Source organism: Chiloscyllium plagiosum, unplaced genomic scaffold (assembly GCF_037043375.1).
Source record: "Chiloscyllium plagiosum isolate Xiang-an unplaced genomic scaffold, Cpla_swu_hap1 HiC_scaffold_12, whole genome shotgun sequence".
Taxonomy (NCBI): domain Eukaryota; kingdom Metazoa; phylum Chordata; class Chondrichthyes; order Orectolobiformes; family Hemiscylliidae; genus Chiloscyllium; species Chiloscyllium plagiosum.
The window spans coordinates 2801303-2821681 of NW_028270150.1; the positions used below are offsets into that span (position 1 = coordinate 2801303).

The window sequence follows — 20379 nt, forward strand, 5'->3', positions numbered from 1 at the left end:
TTCTGAAGGGGTAGGGTGAACAACCACTTGTTGAGGTGCACATAGGTACCAATGATGTAGGTAAAAAAAATGGGATGAGATCCTACACAAATAATTTAGGGAGTTAGGAGCCAAGTTAAAAGGTAGGACCTCAGACGTAGTAATCTTAGGATTGCTACCAGTGCCGCATGGTAGTCTCAGCAGAAATGAAAGAATAGGCAGGATGTATGTGTGGCTTGACAGATGGTGCAGGAGGGAGGGGTTCAGATTTTTGGGACATAGGGACCGGTTCTAGGGGAGGTGGGACTATTACAAATTGGACAGTCTACACCTGGGCCGCACTGGAACCAATATCTTTGGGGTTCCTTTCGGGAAGTCTAATTCCCGAGCGAACTATACTGTAAATGGAAAAGCCGTGGGAAAAGTTGATGGGCAGAAAGATCTGGGAGTGCAGGTCCATTGAACCCTGAAGTTGGCTGCACAGGTGAATAGAGAGGTCAAGAAGACATATGATATGCTTGCCTTCATCGGACAGGGCATTGAATACTAGAACTGGCAGGTCATGTTAAAATTGTACAAGACCTTGGGTTCAGCCATATTTAGAGTACTGTGTACAGTTCTGGTCACCACATTACCAAAAGAATGTGGATGTTTTGGAGAGGGTGCAGAAAAGGTTTATGAGAATGTTGCCTGGTATGGAAGGTGCTAGCTATGAAGAGAGGTTGAGTAGGTTAGGTTTGTTTTCATTTCAGAAAATGAGATTGAAGGGGGACCTGATTGAGGTTTACATGAAGGGTATAGACAGGGTAGATAGAGATAAGCTTTTTCCCAAGGTGAGGGATTCAATAACGAGAAGTCACGCGTTCAAGGTGAGAGGTGGAAAGTTTAAGGGGGGTACACGCGGCAAGTACTTTACACAGAGGGTGGTAGGTGTCTGGAAGATGTTGCCAGCAAAGGTAGTAGAGGCAGGCACGGTAGATACATTTAAGGTGCGTCTGGACAGATGCATGAGTAGGTGGGGAGCAGAGGAATACAGGTGCTTAGGAATTGGGCGATAGATTTAGACAGTGGATTTGGATCGGCTCAGGCTTGGAGGGCCGAAAGGCCTGTTCTTGGGCTGTAAATCTTCTTTGTTCTTTGGTTGCTTTTGCTAATACTGTTGGAGAGGATTTAAACTAATGTGGCAGGGGGATGGGAACCAAATGAGGAGGTTAGTAAACTTTAAGGAGGTAGTAACTAAAGCCTGTGAGGAACTAGATAATGAAGTCAGCGTGAATAAGGGTAAGAGTAAGCAGAGAGCAGATGATGAACACAAAGGGACTGATGGTCCGAGGTGCATTTGTTTTAGTGTGAGAAGTGTAGTAGGTATGGCAGATGAACGCAGGGCTTGGATTTGTACCTGAAGTATGATGTTATTGCTTTAATGAGACTTAGTTGAGAGAAGGGCATGATTGGCAGCTAAATATCCCAGGATATGGATGCTTCAGGCAGGATAGAGAGGGAGGTAAAAGGGGTGGAGGAGTTACACTACTGTCAGAGAGGATATCATAGCTGTGGTGAAGGAGGACTCAAACAGTGAGGCAACATAGGCAGAGCTCAGAAATAGGAAGGGTGCAGTAACAATGTACTATTGACCTCCCAACAGTGAGCGAGAGATAGAGGTACAAATATATAAACAGGTTACAAGAAAGATGTAGGAGCAACAGGGTGTGGTGATAAGAGATTTTAATTTTCCCAACATTGACTGGGATTCACTCTGTGTTAGAGGTCTGGATGAAGCAGAATTTGTAAGGAGCATCCAGGAGGGTTTTCAAGAGCAGTATGTAAATAGTCCAACTCAGGAAGGGGCCATACTGAACCTGGTGTTGGGGAATGAGCCCGGCCAGGAGGTTTCTGTAGGGGATTACTTTGGGAATAGTGATCACAATTCCATAAGTTTTAGAATACTCTTGCACAAAGATGTGAGTGCTCCTAAAGGAAGAGTGCTAAATGGGGAGGGAGGCCAACTATACCAAAGTTCAGCAGGAGTTGGGACATGTAGCTTGGGAGCAGCTGTTTGACGGTAAATCCACATTTGGTATGCAGGAGGTTTTTAAAGAGAGGTTGATTATAGTGCAGGAGAGACATTATCCTGTAAAAATGAGGGTTAGAAATGGCAAGATTAGGGAACCATGGATGACAGGTGAAATTGTGAGACTAGCTCAGAGGAAAAAGTATGCGACATAAGGTCTAGGCGACTGAAGACAGACAAAGCTTTGGAAGAATATCAGGAATGTAGGACAATCTGAAACAAGCAATTAAGAAGGCTAAAAGGGGTCATGATATATCAGTAGCAAACAGGGTTAAGTAAAATCTCAAAGCCTTTTATTCATATATAAGGGGCAAGAGGGTAACTGGAGAAAGGAATGGCCCACTCAAGGACAAAGGAGGAATGTTATGTGTGGTGTCACAGAAAATCTTAGCGAGAACTTTGCATTGGTATTCACCGAGGAGAGGGACACGATGGATGTTGAGGTTAGGAATAGATGTCTGATTACTCTAGGTTAAGTTGGCATAAGGCGGGAGGAAGTGTTGGGTATCCTAAAAGGCATTAAGGTGGATAGGATCTATCCCAAGTTACTGAGGATAGGGAGAGAGGAAATAGCTGGGGCCTTAACAGATATCTTTGCAGCATCCTAAGGATTGGAGAATTGCTAATGTTGTCCCCTCGTTTAAGAAGGGCAGCAGGGATACTCTAGGTAATTATAGACCGGTAAGCCTGATGTCAATGGTAGGGAAGTTGCTGGAGAAGATACTGAGGGATAGGATCTATTCCCATTTGAAAGAAAAGGGCTTATCAGTGGTAGGCAACATAGTTTTGAGCAGGGAAGGTTGTGTCTTACCAACTTAATAGAATTCTTTGAGGAAGTTACAAAGTCGATTGATGAGGGAAAACACACCTGCCATTCACCTTATACCCCTCATGACTTTAAAACCTTTATAAGGTCACTCCTCGGCCTCCTATATTCTAGTGAAGGAAGTCCAGCCTATCCAGCCTCTTCCCATAACTCAAACCCTCCATTCCCAGCAACATCCTGGTAAGTTTCTTCAGAACCGTCTCCTGTTTAATATTATCATTCCTATAACAGGATAGCCAGCACTGTACACAGTACTCCAGGAAAGGCCTCACCAACATCCTGTACGACCTCAACTCCTATATTCAAAGGTCTGAGCAATGAAGGCAAATGTGCTAAATGCCATCTTAACCACCCTACCTATATGTGATGCAAACTTTAAAGATATATATGCTTGAACTCATGGTCTCTCTGTTCTATAATACTACCTAAGGCCTTATTTTTAATTATACAAGTCCTGCCTTGTTTGTTTTACCAAAATGCAATACTTCGCATTTATTTAGATTAAATTCCATCTGCCAGTCTCAGCCCACTGACCCAATTAATTAAGATTGCTTTATAATCTTAGATAACCTTCTTCTGCGGAAGGTCAAACAGCTTGAGGTCATAGTCCACTGGTACTAACAACACAGATAGAAAGGAGGACGTGGTCCTGCAGTCAGAATTTAGCGACCTTGGCAGAAAATTAGCAACCGCCACCAGGACAGAACCCCACTGGTCCTCACCTACCACCCCACCAATCTCCATGTTCAGCGCATCATCCGCCGTCATTTCCGCCACCTCCAAACGGACCCCACCACCAAGGATATATTTCCCTCCCCTCCCCTATCAGCATTCCGTAAAGACCACTCCCTCCGTGACTCCCTCGTCAGGTCCACACCCCCCACCAACCCAACCTCCACTCCCGGCACCTTCCCCTGCAACCGCAGGAGGTGCAAGACTTGCGACCACACCTCCCCCCTCACCTCCCTCCAAGGCCCCAAAGGAAACTTCCATATCCACCACAGATTCACCTGCACCTCCACACACATCATCTATTGCATCCTCGGCACCCGATGTGGCCTCCTCTATATTGGGGAGACAGGCCGGCTACTTGCGGAGCGTTTCAGAGAACACCTCTGGGACACCCGGACCAACCAACCCAACCACCCTGTGGCTCAACATTTCAATTCCCCCTCCCACTCCACCAAGGATATGCAGGTCATTGGACTCCTCCATCGCCAGACCACAACAAAATGATGGTTGGAGGAAGAGCGCCTCATCTTCCGCCTAGGAACCCTCCAACCACAAGGGATGAACTCGGATTTCACCAGTTTCCTCATTTCCCCTCCCCCCACCTTGTCTCAGTCGAATCCATCGAATTCAGCACCGCCTTCCTAACCTGCAATCTTCTTCCCGACCTCTCCGCCCCCCACCCCAGTCTGACCTATCACCCTCACCTTGACCTCTTTCCACCTATCACATTTCCGACCCCCCTCCCCCAAATCCCTCCTCCCTACCTTTTATCTTAGCCTGCTGGACAAACTTTCCTCATTCCTGAAGAAGGGCTTATGCCCAAAACGTCGATTCTCCTGTTCCCTGGATGCTGCCTGACCTGCTGCGCTTTTCCAGCAACACATTTTCAGCTCTGATCTCCAGCATCTGCAGACCTCACTTTCTCCTCAAAGAAAATTAGCAAGCTCAAATACTAATCTCTGGTTTACTCCCAGCACCACATGCGAGTGAGTTCAGGAATAGATAGATATAGGATAGTATAGGATTGATGAATGTGCAGTTGAAAAGATGATGCAGGAGGGAAGGCTTTAGATTCCTGGAACACTGGGAGTGACTCTGGGAGAGTCGGCATAAACCAGATGGGTTGCACCTAAACACAGTGGGATTGAGTTCCTTACAGGGTGCTTTTGGGGAGGATAAAAACTAACTCAGCAGGATTGAGGGAACCAGAAAAGAATATTATTACAAAATGCAGAGAGGAAGATAGCATTAGATAAGAGAGTTGTAAGTGGAGTCGGAGTAAGGAATCAAGTGAACCATATAAATCAAGTTACCCTGCATGTCTGTGAACAAACTGAGTACAGTAGACCATAGAAATAAACAGAAAATAGGTGGAGTACACCATTTGGCCATTTTAGTCTGCTCTGCCATTCCATGTGATCATGGCTGATCATCTCACTCAAATACCTGTTCCTGCTTTCTCCCCATATCTTTTGATCCCTTTAGCCCAAAGCATGATATCAAAATCCTTCCTGAAAGTATTCAATCTTTTGGCCTCAACTGGCAGAGAACATAGAACATAGAAGAATACAGCGCAGTACAGGCCCTTTGGCCCTCGATGTTGCGCCGATCCAAGCCCACCTAACCTATACTAACCCACTATCCTCCATATACCTATCCAATGCCCGCTTAAATGCCCATAAAGAGGGAGAGTCCACCACTGCTACTGGCAGGGCATTCCATGAACTCCACAGGCTTACCACTATTTGGGTGAAAAGATCTCTCTTTTCTCAGTCCAAAATAATCTATCTTCTATCCTTAGACTGTGACCCCCTGGTTCCAGAGTAAAGCATATTGGCTACTTACTTGATACTTATATCAGTCAGGGCATTGCATAACAAAGCAAAAAGGTTAGGACAGAGTCATATATAATATTAGTTAGGCCATAGCTGGAGTACTGTGTGCAGATCCGGTTACCACGCTATAGGGAGGATGCAGTTACGTTACAGTGGGCACAGAAGAGATTTACCAGGATGTTGCCTGGGCTGGAGCAATTCAGGTATGAAGAGAGACTAAATAAGATGGAGTTGTGTTCTTCAGAGCAGAGATGGCTGCAGGGGGATATACTGAGGTGTACAAACTTCTGAGGGACACATCCAGGGTAGATAGGGAGAAATCTATTCCCTCGTAGACAGGACAATAACCAGGAGTCATAGTTTGAAGGTCATGATTGTGACATTTAGGGGAATTTGAGAAAAACAAAATTCATCCAAAGGGTTGTGGGTATCTGGACTCATTGCCTGATCGGATGGTGGAAGCAGAAACAGTCAGGAACATTTAAAGAGCTCAGAGAGCTAGGGAAGACATGACAGTCTGATTAGCCTTCTTTGGCACCGTAACAATTCTGTGATTTATGATTTACCTGACAATGTCCAAGTAAGCCCTTCCCACAAGGACAAACATAACCTGGCAAATTACCATCCTATCCATCTATTCATAATTATCATAAAAGTGATGGAAGGAAACATTGACAGTTCTATCAAGTAGCACTTAAACAGGAATCTCCTGCTCATTGACCCTCAGTTTGAGTTCTCTTAAGACCACTCAACTTAACAGAAGTTCTCATTTCAGCCTTGGCCCTTGATTATTTGAGCTGCTTACTTTGAGAATCCAGTAGAAAGAGAATACCACCACGTTAGCTAGCTTCTCCTCTCAGGCACAGCGTCTACCAGCTGCCTGAAAAGGAAGATTTTGGGAAGGTTTCCTGGAGAAAGCATTAACCATAACACTGGAGGTACTGACTCACGTGGAGGCAGACACAATACACAGGCAGCTTCCAATACACCACAACCCACCAGGTTATCGATTTCTGGATCTTCACTGAAAAATGGCTTCCCTTCCTTTTCCTGCTTGCGAACAAAGTTTTCAATATCTACGTCAAAGCTTGCCGAGGTGATGCACTCAGAGCCTTGTGTCGACTGCTCACATTTCTCAAACAGGAGAGCCAAGAGTGGAAACAGAGGATGTCTGCAAACAAATACAGGATAGTATGAGCATCAGTTGCTAATGTCTATTACTGTCTCACTCAATATTGAAACCCAGAGGGAATGTTATGGAGACTCAGTTATACCATAATCTGTGGTCTGCCTTCATTTTCTGAAGTATCGTCTATTCTTCAGGGGGAGAGGGAAATCACTGGAAAATGGAAATTCATGTGACCCTGGAAACCTGTTCACAGATCAGAACAACATTCACTGCATTTTCCCCAGCCAGCAACGTAGCTGCAGAGTTGGCTACCTGACATTAAAGGGCACATTCTATGTGAGAATTAGTGCCAGTCTTTGTTGTTATTATCTAGCTGGTTAGGTGAAATACTTACGCTTAATTCAGAACACTCAGTGTCTATCATAATTACATTTCAAATTATGAATGCACCCTTAATAGTGAAACATTCTAGAGACATGGGTGTCATTAAACAGGTTATATTTAGTGCCATTCCAAACTGTCTTCAAGAATATGGCACTGAGCCTTCGAGTTCGGATGTATTTTGTTGCAGTGGCTTTGATATAGCTGAGTGTCGTGTTGATACGGATCATTCCAGGGGGCAAATATTTTCAAACGACAGTTTCTCATACCGCCAGTGAAAAAGTTGACAGGGAATGTGCCCAGCTCCTGCTGACAGCTGCTCAGTCAATCAGTGTGGTGAAAACCAGTAATTAGCTTGAGGCAGGATATTTTACCTCAGAGACCAGGTAGCCAATCTCATTGACTGGTATCGCCCTCATCCCAGCAGCAGCTACTGCCCCCAGCTATTTGCTGCTGGAACTATCTCAAGACCAACAAAACAAACTGTTGGGAACCCAGGATCCAGATACTTCCAGGCACCGTTAGCTGTGGCAAGAGATACCCCCTCAGTAAATGTGGGTTGATGGGAGGGGGTGAGACCAGTTTACAAAGGCAAGGTGGCCTCCTTCGAGAGAAGCAGTAGCTCTAGGTGGGTAATGCTACCCCTCCATTTCAATCCTAGTGCTGACTAATTGCAATCTCCAGATCTGAATGTAAGCAATTAAATTTAGTGAACACAAAATGAATATTGGCATGGGTAATAGATACTGCTGTAAACATGATTGTACTGAACGTGGTGAGTGCATGTGTAACCCAGCTAGTAGCTGTAGTCGCCATAGTCCCAAAGGACCATAAGGCTAGTCTTTTATTAGAAAGAGAAACAACTGATGGTGGGTTTAACCTGATGCTCATCACACCTCAGGCGAGGGGCGAACTTCAAAAGGCAGGACCTTCACTGTGACCTCAGCAGTGTAGGAATTGAACTCATGCTATTGGGATCATTCTGTATCACAAACCAACCATCCAACCAACTGAGCACATCAACCTCAGTTGGTAACCCAGCTGTCAACCCAATTAATATCTCCAATGTGGTTCTTTCACAATTAGTGAAGTATGCAAAGTTACTTGTTCCTGATTTATTTTTCAAATTTCCTTCTTAGAATTACTCTAAATGTGTGAACATTCCCACCATCATCTATACAGGATTTCTGAAGGGTTGCCCACACAGTAAATTTTACATCACCTGTTCTTAAGAATACCACAAACATAGAGTAACCAAGTTTTTCAGCACATTTAGCCCACCGTGTTCATGCTGGTCATCAAACATTGAATTATTCGAATCCCATTTTCCAGCACTTGGCCCATAGATTTGTATGATTTGACATTTCAAGCACTCATCTAAATAACACTTAAATACCTTAAGAGTTCCCACCTCTAACATCCTTTCAGACAGTGAGTTCCAGTTACCCACACCCCGAGTGAACATTTTATTCCTTGAATTCCCTCGAAACCTCCCGCTCATTACATTAAAACTCTGTTCCCTGGTTTCTGAGCCCTCTACTAAAGGGAGACATTTTTCCAACCTACCCTAGTGGGAGGTGATAGCCCAGTGGTATTATCACAACACAATTAATCCAGACACCAGATAATGTTATGGATATCTGGTTTGAATCCAGCGATGGCAGGTGGTGAAATTTTAATTCAGTAAATAAATCTGGAAGAATTTAATGAAGAGCGCGAGTCCATTATCAATTAACATCTGGCTCATTGATATTCTTTACAGAAAGAAACTGCCATCCTTACCTGGTCTGGTTTACATGTGACTCCAATGTGGTTGACTCTCAACTGCCCCCTGGGCAATTAGGGATGGCAATGAATGCTGGCTTGGCCAGCAATGCCCACATTGCTGTGGTCTAGCTAACGTTATATGCAGCTCGAGTATAACCTCCTTAATCTTGAATTCAATGCCTCAACTAATGTAGGCAAGTATCATACCATCGTATCCACCTATTGTGTTGCTTTCAAGGATCTACTGACATGCACACCAAAACCCCTCTGTACATCTCAGGGTTCTACCATTCAATCTGTATTCCCTTGCCTTGTTAGTCCACCCAAAAGGCATCATTCCCCTGTCAATAGTTTAAGGCTTTCCTTCTCACGATCGACCACCGCCAATTTTCATGACATCTGCAAACTTACTGAACATATTTTATATATTTATGTCTAGATCATTAATACACACAATAAACAGCAAGGGACCATGCACTGAACCCAGTGATGTGCCATCAGGCACAGGTTTCAAATCACAAAAACACTCTTCCACCGTTACCCTCAGCTTCCTGCCCCAAAGCCAATTTTGCATCCAGTTTGCCAAAGTGCCCTGGATCCCATGTAGTCTTAGCTTCATGACCAATCTTCCATGAGAGACCTCATCAAAAAGCCTTATTGAAGTCTATATCAACATCACACAACCCTCACCCATATACACTTAATCACCTCCTTGAGAAATTCAATCATAATTGTCGACATGGTCTTCCTCTCACACAGCCATGCTAACAACCCTTGATTATCCTTGCCTCTTTATCAACTATGCTCCTCAGAAATTTCCTTGCCACAGGTGATAGATTCAATGGCCTGTAGTTTCCTGATTTATCCCTACTTCTCTACTTGAACAATGGTACTATATTAGCAGTCCTCCAGTCCTCCGGCACACTTCCTATGGCCAGACAGAATTTGAAAATTAGTGTCAGAGCCCCTAAAAGTTCCTTCCTGTCTCCCACAGCAGACTTCGATGCATCTCATTTGGAGCTGGGAAGTTTAGACAAGATTAAGCTTGCTAAGACAGTTAATACATCCTGCCTCTCAACTGTAATTTGTTCGTAGATTAGTTAGCTCAGATGGTTAGAGCACGGTGCTAATAATGCCAAGGTCGTGGATTCAATCCCCACACTGATCAGATGCGTTGTCGGAATTTGCAAGTCACGGGTTCACAGGGTATATGCTTGTCACTGCTGCCTCACAGCGTCAGGGATCGGGTTCTATTCAAACCTCGGGCGACAAAGTCTGCAAATTCTCCATGTTTGCGTGGGTTTCCTCCAGTGTTCCGGATTCCTCCCACAATCCAAAGATGTGCAGGTTAGGTAAATTGGCCATGCTTAATTGCCCATAGTGTTAGGTGCATTAGTTAGGGGTAAATGTCGAGGAATGGGTCTGGGTGGGTCACTCTTCGAAGGGTCAGTGTGGACTTGTTGAACCCAATGGCCTGTTTCCACATTGTAGGTAACCTAATCTAAAGTATATTACAGAAGTATATCCACTTCCTTGATTTCGATATTTACATCAACCTTCTCTATCATGAATACAGATGCAAAGTACTCATTTAAACATTATCTATATGTCCACACTTTGTCACTTTTGTCCCTAATGGTCCTCACTCTTTCAAATAAATGTAAAATACTGTTGGTTTTAAGAATCTGAAACACTTCATTCTGAAGACATCAGGCCAGACTCAAGACATTAACTCAGTTTCTCTGTCCACAGATATTGCCATCTGGGCCTGGGGATTTATTCACTCTCATGCTTGCTAAAACTGCTAATACGCCCTCTCTCTCTATGTTAATTTGTTCAAATTTATCACAGTTCCCTCCCTGTCTTCAAGTCCTCCATCATCCTTCTCTATTGTGAATACAGATCAAAGTGCTAATTTATAATTTCAGCAACAAGTTCAGCTTCTCATATGGTTTCTAATGGGCCCTACTCTTTCTCTGATTATTGTGCTGCCCCTAACATACTTATAAAGCAGCTTTGGATTTCTGTCATATTAAGCACCGGTGTTTTTTCATATTTGCTCTATTAATTTATCTTTTAAGTAACCCCTGCAATTTCTATACAACTCTCAGGCATTAGCGTTCTGAGCCCTCAGTGTCTAGCATCAGCTTCCATTTTTTATCCTTATCTAATTCTGTTCTGGTTCAGGTGGCTTTGTACATGGTCCACCTTCCCCAAAATGGATCCAGTGATTCAGGAATCTAAAGCCCTTCCTCCTGTTCCAACTCATCAGTGATACATTCATCATGGTCAGGAAAAAGAGATCACATCCAGGATGAGATACAGTTTAGGGAATTTGATGGTAATTCAGTGCGAAGGGGACAAGTTATTTTTTTCTTTTTCTTGGCTCATAATTTCTAAGGTTTTTGTTAACAGGATAAATTGAAGCCCAGGATGAGGGGCCCAGCACAAGAGTGACATCACAAGTAAACTATAAGCTCATTGGTTGGTAATAGCATATAATTTGACTATCTATTATAGATCATTTTTAGAGTGAAGGTTAATTGGGGCAATATTTTCAGGTCACAAATTAAAAGAACATTAGGAATTTTTTAAAAATCAAATTGAGAACAAAATCATTAAAAGAGCGTTGCTGGGAAGAGCTGTGTGTTGCATTTGCATGCTGTGTGAGTTGGTGAACCCGATTGTGGTTCATAGTGACCACATCTGTAGCATGTATTGATTGCTTGATGAATTCCAGCTCAGAGTTGATGAGCTGGTGTCTGAGTTTTGAACAGTGTATCAGAGAGGGGGACAGTTACCTGGATACTGTGTTTCAGGAGGCAGTCACACAATTCAGATTAACTATCTCAAATTCAGTCTATGGTCAAGGACAGCAGGGTGATTTTATTTGATTTGTTGTTGTCACGTACTGAGGTAAACTGAAAAGTGTTGCTTTGTGTGCTACATAAGCAGATCATCCAATACAAAGTACATCAGGGTAGCCGAACAGTAGTGTTCCAGCCGCAGAGAAGGTACAGAGAAAGAGATCAATATTAACATTTGAGAGGTCCGTTGAAAAGTCTGATAACAGTAGGGAAAAAGGGTGAGGCAGGTAGAGGGATCCAGGAGGTACTACTGAAGGAGCCTCAGCTTGTTTAACAGGTTCAAGAGTCTTGCTCCCTGTGAGAATGAGAGTGGGGTTTTTAGAGCGAATGAGCAAACTGACCAGAGCAGCCTGGTACAGAGAACCATTCACGAGGGACAAGAAAAATGTCGTTGTAATCAGGATAACATAGTCAGGGGAAATCAGCCCTGTACTCTTTGGTCAGAATTGAGAGTTCTGAAGGCTGTGTTGCCTACCTGGCACTCAGGTTCAGGATATCTCCTCTGGACGGCAGAGGAACTTGGGCAAAGAAAAATAGGTTCTTGATGAAGGTTTGCTCAGAGCTGAAAGGTTCGTTTTCAGATGTTTCATCACCATACTAGGTAACACCTTCAGTGAGCCCCCAGATGAAGCACTGGTGGCGCAGCCTGCTTTCTATTTGTGCGTTTGGGTTTCCTTGGGTCGGTGCTGTCATTTCCAAAAATGGGAAACAAATGCCATCCGACAAAGTGCCACTTGCAAACAGCTGTACTTCATGCACAAATGCCTAAGGAAATGGGTACTACCTATGAGCACTAGAAAGGCTAAAAAAAAAAATTTAAAAATCACATAACACCAGGTTATAGTCCAACAGGTTGTGGGAAGCAAGAGAGGAAATTACAGAGCCGTTGGCAATGATATTTTCGTCTTCACTGTCAACGGGGGTGGTACCAGGGGACTGGAGAGTGGCGAATGTTGTGCCCCTGTTCAAAAAAGGGAATAGGGATAACCCCGGGAATTACAGGCCAGTTAGTCTTACTTCGGTGGTAGGCAAAGTAATGGAAAGGGTACTGAGGGATAGGATTTATGAGTATCTGGAAAGACACTGCTTGATTAGGGACAGCCAGCACGGATTTGTGAAGGGTAGGTCTTGCCTTACAAGTCTTATTGAATTCTTTGAGGAGGTGACCAAGCATGTGGATGAGGGTAGAGCAGTGGATGTAGTGTACATGGATTTTAGTAAGGCATTTGATAAGGTTCCCCATGGTAGGCTTATGCGGAAAGTCAGGAGGCATGGGATAGAGGGAAATTTGGCTAGTTGGATAGAAAACTGGCTAACCGGTCGAAGTCAGAGAGTGGTGGTAGATGGTAAATATTCAGCCTGGAGCCCAGTTACAAGTGGAGTTCCGCAGGGATCAGTTCTGGGTCCTCTGCTGTTTGTAATCTTTATTAATGACTTGGAAGAGGGAGTCGAAGGGTGGGTCAGTAAATTTGCAGATGATACGAAGATTGGTGGAGTTGTGGATAGTGCTGTTGTCGGCTGCAAAGGGACTTAGATATGATGCAGAGCTGGGCTGAGGAGTGGCAGATGGAGTTCAACCCTGTCAAGAGTGAGGTTGTCCATTTTGGAAGGACAAATAAGAATGTGGAATACAGGGTTAACGGTAGGGTTCTTAGTAAGGTGGAGGAGCAGAGGGATCTTGGGGTCTATGTTCATAGATCTTTGAAAGTTGCCACTCAGGTGGATAGAGCTTGTAAGAAGGCCTATGGTGTATTAGCGTTCATTAGCAGAGGGATTGAATTGAAGAGTCGTGAAGTGATGTTGCAGCTGTACAGGACCTTGGTTAGGCCACATTTGGAGTACTGTGTGCAGTTCTGGTCGCTTCACTTTAGGAAAGATGTGGAAGCTTTGGAGAGGGTGCAGAGGAGATTTACCAGGATGTTGCCTGGAATGGAGAATAGGTCGTATGAGGATAGGTTGAGTGTGCTAGGCCTTTTCTCATTGGAACGGCGAAGGATGAGGGGTGACTTGATAGAGGTTTATAAGATGATCAGAGGAATAGATAGAGTAGACAGTCATATACGTTTTCCCCGGGTACAACAGAGTGTTACAAGGGGACATAAATTTAAGGTGAAGGGTGGAAGGTATAGGGGGGATGTCAGGGGTAGGTTCTTTACCCAGAGAATGGTGGGGGCATGGAATGCGCTGCCTGTGGGAGTGGTAGAGTCAGAATCATTGGCGACCTTTAAGCGGCAATTGGATCGGTACAAGGATGGGTGCTTAAGCTAGGACAAATGTTCGGCACAACATCGTGGGCCGAAGGGCCTATTCTGTGCTGTATTGTACCATGTTCTATGTTCTAGGTTTAATTAAAATCACTAGCTTTCGGAGCTCTGCTCCTTCATCACACTATAAACTTTTGCTATAAATTATGCGTCTTACAATTGTGTACTCCACAACCACCTGACAAAGAAGCAGCACTCGAAAGCTAGTGCTTCCAAATAAACCTGTTGGACCATAACCTGGTGTTATGTGATTTTTAACTTTGTACGCCCCAGTCCAACACTAGCATCTCCAAATCAGGACCAAATATTGAACTACAGATGCAATCATCCCAACATCCACAAACGAAGCTGCATTAGAACATTATTTCAACGAGCCACCACACACTGCAGCACAGAGGAACTACGCAGACCAGAGGAAAATCACCTATACCGTGTATTCAAAAAGAACGGGTACCCAATGAACACAGTCTGCCGATTTCTCAGCAACAAACCCAAACAAGCTGACAAAACACGTCCAGAAACCCTAGCCAATCTCCCCTACGTCAAAGACATCTCAGAAATGACTGCCAGACTACTCAGATCACTTGGCATCATGGTAGCCCACAAATGCCCCAACACACTAAAACAGCAACTACTGAACTTGAAAGACCCTACACAGACAACAAGCAAAACTAATGTCATTTACAAAATACCGTGCAAGGGCTGTAACAAACACTACATCGGACAAACAGGCAGAAAACTAGCCACCAGGATACATGAACACCAACTAGCCACAAAAGACATGACCCTCTCTCACTCGTATCCTCACATACGGATGAGGAAAGACACTACTTCGACTGGGACAGCACATCCATCCTAGGTCAAGCCAAACAAAGACATCACGAGAATTCCTAGAAGCATGGCATTCCAAACGGAACTCTATCAACAAACACATTGACTTGGATCCCTTTTACCACCCTCTGAGAAAAGGGGCAGGAAATGATTCACCACAGAAATTGACATCAGCAAGCCAAGGAAACGCAAACACATCAATAGAAAGCAGGTACACCACCAGTGCTTCATCCGGAGGCTCATTGAAGATGTTACTTAGTATCGTGATGAAACATCTGAAAACGAATGTTTCAGCTCAGTGAGCAAACCTACATCAAGAACCTCAACCTGAGCTACAAATCTTATCGAAACTCGGTAATAGATTCTTGATTAGCAAGGGGATTAAGGATTACGGGGAGAATGCAGGAGAATGGGTTTAGTAAACACATCAGCCATGATTGAATGGTGGAGCAGACACAATGAATTTAATGACTTAATTTTGCTCTTATATCTTATGGGCTTATGGTCTTATATCTACCTCTTCCTATACTCACAAGCATGTGTGCTAGTAATGCAAAGATCGCAACCAATGAGGTCCTGTTTTTTAATCCAGTACCTAGTTGGCAGCTGATGAAGATTTGTTGAAGCAATATTGAGATGAAGCTGAAGTTTTCCTTCACTTGCAGATATTTTTATACTTGACCTCCAATTTATACAGCTGTCATGAAACTGCAGGAGAATTTGTTGCAACTTTACCTGTAAATGGCTCCTTTGTCAGCTTCCATAGATGTCTGACACTCAGCAGGGACAGGGCTTGAGGCATCAGGGTCGGCCTTGGGGCAGCTTGGACCTGCTTCAGTGTTGCTGGACATCTGGGGTATGACTGGCATCTGGAAACAGAGATCAATTATAGCAGCCAAGTCAACATTTTAAACATTTCTCAAATGAAATAACAAATCCTCAACAGAGGCAACCTTACTCACACTGTCATTAGCTGTTGAATTTGCATGTCAATTCAGTTTATCAGACCAGTAACACAAATCTTCTGACTACTGGGTTTCCCTGCACCAATATTCCCAAATTCCCTGTTCAGATTTCCCAAATCCATCAAGTGTTCAATCCTGGATGATGAGAACCAGAATACAGGTTAAGTATTATCCCAGGCCTCAAAATTTAATTTAAATGAGGTTGATAGATTGCCTAAACAAAGCTTGTATTCAATCCCGTAATAACATTAAAAGTGAAGGAATGGAAGTGGACAAATTGAATTAAGATACAGATTGACTATTTTGTCACGGAATGAAAGAACATGCTCGAGAAGGTTGAATGTCTTGGCTTGTTCCTCTTGTCTTCAATGCAGGATGGTTCGGAAGAAGAACTGAATCCTGAAATGACAAGTGAAGCCACCAAACCTTCACAGTAAACTCCTTTCCCAGGAATGATCTGAAGTCTAAGCACTGGACAAGTATCAGATAACTGAATGCAATTACTTTTTCTGTTTGTACCTTCCAACACTGTAGGCACATTGACCCTTTGTAGAGTACAAACTAGAATATACAGACCTAATTGTACTTTGCACAATTGCTCATTCTTCATGTGTGACTTGATAGCAAATTTCAACAGGGTATTTAAAATCAGAGATTCTCCAAACTGAACTCAATGATATCCTCTCCTGAAATAACTCCACGGAGGCTGGTATCCGAGCACCAAGTCACCCTTTATTTACACGTGCACCATACATGGACTCTGACCAGGTAATCTCAGAGCCAATCTCGAGTGAGGAGAATCCCTCAGACTCCTGCTTATTTTTTTTTTATTTTATTACAAAACAGTTTACAAAAAACAGTTAACATTTACAGCTGTACACAACAGCAATTTTACAAGAGAGAGGAGCAGCAAAGCCAGGCCCCAAACCGTACCGTTCAGTTTACAAGGAGATGAGGACAAACCTCAAATCTCGAGACTCCTGCTTAATTTTTTTTCACCACCAGGAAGATAGGAAAACACCCGGGTGGCCAGTACGCTCCTGTTTATTTTTTTATATATAATGCACTCTACAACACTCCTGTTTATTTTCTTTTTCTACCACCTAAGTGCGGTAGTGCTTATTTTTTTCCCCCAGCACCCCATGGTGTGTGTGTGCAGGTGTGAGACAGTGTAAGACACAAAGTGCACAAATCTTTATTCAATTTCCACCACCAGGAAGATAGGAAAACACCCGGGTGGCCAGTGACAAACACTGCCCTTCACATCAAAGGGCAGTGCTGTGTGATCAAAACAGTGAAGGGGAGGGTAGGGACTAAATCAAAATAGAGTTGGAAGGAGAAATAATGCACTCCACTCCCTGCGGCGCCCACCTCTCCCTGAAAGAGACTCCTGCTTATTTTTTTTTTCTTTCTATTTCTTTTTTTTTCTTTTTTTTAAATTTAACCCCCACACTACCACCTAACTGCGGTAGTGCTTATTTTATCCCCAGCACCCATGGTGTGTGTGTGCAGGTGTGAGACACAGTGGAAGACACAAAGTGCACAAATCTTTATTCAATTTCCACCACCAGGAAGATAGGAAAACACCCGGGTGGCCAGTGACAAACACTGCCCTTCACATCAAAGGGCAGTGCTGTGTGATCAAAACAGTGAAGGGGAGGGTAGGGACTAAATCAAAATAGAGTTGGAGGGAGAAATAATGTACTCCACTCCCTGCGGCGCCCACCTCTCCCTGAAAGAGACTCCTGCTTATATCTGTTAGCCAGGACTCTCTCATTGGCCCAAGTTAACAGCCCCAATCCGGAAACTCATACTCAATGAGATCCGTCTGGTTCCAATCACTACAGCAACAATGTTTCATAGAGTCCCTACAGTGTGGAAACAGGCCCTTCAGCCCAACATGTCCATACCAACCCTCCAAAGAGTAACCCTCCCAGAACCAAAGGAGCAGGTCCATGCTGATACTTCTCTGTCTCTGACATTTCTCTTCTAAGACCCTGTGTTTAATTTCACCTTTTGTGCGAAGGGGTGTTTATGGGGATTGTTGCAAGTATTTGGAACAGCATCATTAAGTTGGGATGATCTATTGGGTTTTCAGATAGGTTAAATTATTCAGTGTTCTGATCTCTTTTATTTGTGTTTCACTCGGTAATCTTTAAATAAATTCTGCTTTGTTTCAAACTATGTGGTTTGACAAACTGCATTCCTCCTGAAATATCCGCATTAAAACAACTAGCAAAGTTAGTGTTTGGGCTACTTTCTTGAAATGTTTTGAGGGGGTCTGGCCTGATCCATAACTATCAACAAAGATCTAACTATTTTTATTTTTTTTAAGATTAGATTAGATTCCCTAAGTGTGGAAACAGACCCTTCAGCCCAACCAGTTCACACCGACCCTCCGAAGAGCAACCCACCCAGACCCATTCCCCTACATTCACCCCTGACTAACGCACCTAATACTACAGGCAATTTAGCATGGCAATTCACTTAACTTGCACATCTTTGGACTGTGGGAGGAAACCCACGCAGACATGGGGAGAATGTGCAAACTCCAGGTGTGAATTGAACCCGGGTCCCTGGCGCTGTGAGGCAGCAGTGCTAACCACTGAGCCACCATGCCGCCCCATAAGACTGTAAGATATAAAAGCAGAATTAGGCCATTCAACCCACTGATTCTGCTCTGCCATTCAGCCATGGCTGATGTGTTTCTCAGCCCCATTCTTCTGCCTTTCCCTATAACCTTTGAACCCTTCACTAAGCAAGAACCTATCCATGTCTGTCCCTCACTTTGGTTGCAGAAATTCCTCATCTCAGTTCTGAAGGGCCGTCCCTTCACTCTGAGGCTGTGCCTTTGGTCCTCATCTCTCCTACTAGTGGAAACATCCCCTCCATATTCACTCTATTCAGGCTTCTCAGCATTATGTAAGTTTCAATAAAGTCCTCTTTCATCCTTTTAAAAACAGAGTACAGATCTAGGGTCCTCACCTACTCCTCATGTGACAAGGTCTTCATCTCTGGGATCATTCCTGTAAACCTCCTTTGAACTCTTTCCAATGCCTTATCCTGACTTAGATACGGGGCACATAACATCTCAAAGTTTGTGAGAAGATTTGTACTCGGCTGCTCGTTGCTGTGGTTCTGTTCGCCGAGCTGGGCATTTGTGTTGCAGACGTTTCGTCCCCTGTCTAGGTGACATCCTCAGTGCTTGGGAGCCTCCTGTGAAGCGCTTCTGTGATGTTTCCTCCGGCATTTATAGTGATTTGTATCCGCCGCTTCCGGTTGTCAGTTCCAGCTGTCTGCTGCAGTGGCCGGTATATTGGGGCCAGGCTGATGTGCTTATTGATTGAATCTGTGGATGAATGCCATGCCTCTAGGAATTCCCTGGCTGTTCTCTGTTTGGCTTGTCCTATAATAGTCGTGTTGTCCTAGTCGAACTCATGTTGCTTGTCATCTGAGTGTGTGGATACTAAGGATAGCTGGTCATGTCGTTTCGTGGTTAGTTGGTATTCATGGATGCGGATCGTTAGCTGTCTTCCTGTTTGTCCTATGTAGTGTTTTGTACAGTCCTTACATGGGATTTTGTACACTACATTGGTTTTGCTCATGCTGGGTATCGGGTCCTTTGTCCTGGTGAGTTGTTGGTTAAGAGTGGCTGTTGGTTTGTGTGCTGTTATGAGCACATATTCTAAATAAAATCTGACCAGAACTTTATACAGCCATGGCAGTACATCTCTGCTCTTGTACTGTGACCCTCTTGCAATGATGCCAACAGTGCATTTGTTTTCCTTACTGCCAATTGAACCTGCACATTAATTGTAACAGAATCCTGCATTAGGACTCCCGAGTGCCTTTGTGCTTCAGATGGCTGAAGCTTTTCTTTGTTTAGAAAATATTCTACACCTCTATTCTTCCTACCAAACTGCATACACTCACACAGTCCCACATGGTATTCCATCTGCCATATTTTTGCCCAGTCTCCTAGCCTGTCCAAATCCTTCTCCAGCCTGCTCACTTCCTCAACACTAACTGTCCCTCCACCTATTCCAGCTCTTGGTTCTGTAATCCTGGAGGCAATGCAACATAAATGAATAACTAAATAATGTATAAATGTTACAAGAGTTGCTGACTCAACAGTCCTTTCAAGCAGGAGGAGAAAGTGAGGACTGCAGATGTTGGAGATCAGAGCTGAAAATGTGTTGCTGGAAAAGCGCAGCAGGTCAGGCAACATCCAAGGAACAGGAGAATCGACGTTTTCCTGAAGAAGGGCTTATGCCCAAAACGTCAATTCTCCTGTTCCTTGGATGCTGCCTGACCTGCTGCGCTTTTCCAGCAACACATTTTCAGTCCTTTCAAGCAGACTTCCAGACTCCAATCACCATCTTCAGTGAACACGGTTCTCCATGCCTCTCCTCTTAATCATCTAGCTCTAACCTTAAATCTCTGCCCCCCGGTTATTGACTCTTCTTCTAATAGAAAAAAGAGCCTTCCTTTCCACCCTACTTATTCTAGGAATCCTGAATTTCTAAGCCAAGTTGCTATTAAAAAGGAAGAGGTGTTGTGTGTCTTAAAAAGTTGTAAGGTAGATAAGTCCCTGAGTCCTGATGGGATCTATCCCAGAGTATTGAAGGAGGCAAGAGAATAAACTGCTGGAGAATTGACAGACATCTTTGTATCCTCTTTGGCCACAGATGAGGTCCCAGGGAACTGGAGAATAGATAATGTTGTCCCATTC

The 20379-nt window shown here is 43.9% G+C and overlaps 1 protein-coding gene across 4 annotated transcripts in view; it reads right to left on the reverse strand.

Annotated features, from left to right (window-relative positions):
• Positions 1–20379, reverse strand: part of LOC122555444 (homeobox protein PKNOX1) — a 114887-nt gene that overhangs the window by 61597 nt on the left and 32911 nt on the right. For 2 of the 4 annotated variants that reach the window (XM_043701451.2, XM_043701450.2), the window contains exons 3-4: positions 15418–15551; positions 6443–6614 (exon numbers count right to left, since the gene is read on the reverse strand). In XM_043701451.2, the coding sequence (XP_043557386.1) occupies positions 6443–6614; positions 15418–15551 (306 nt within the window). Of the gene's footprint in view, positions 1–6442; positions 6615–15417; positions 15554–15644; positions 15783–20379 lie in introns of those variants that run through there. The other 2 variants (XM_043701452.2, XM_087992425.1) reach the window with 2 other exon arrangements.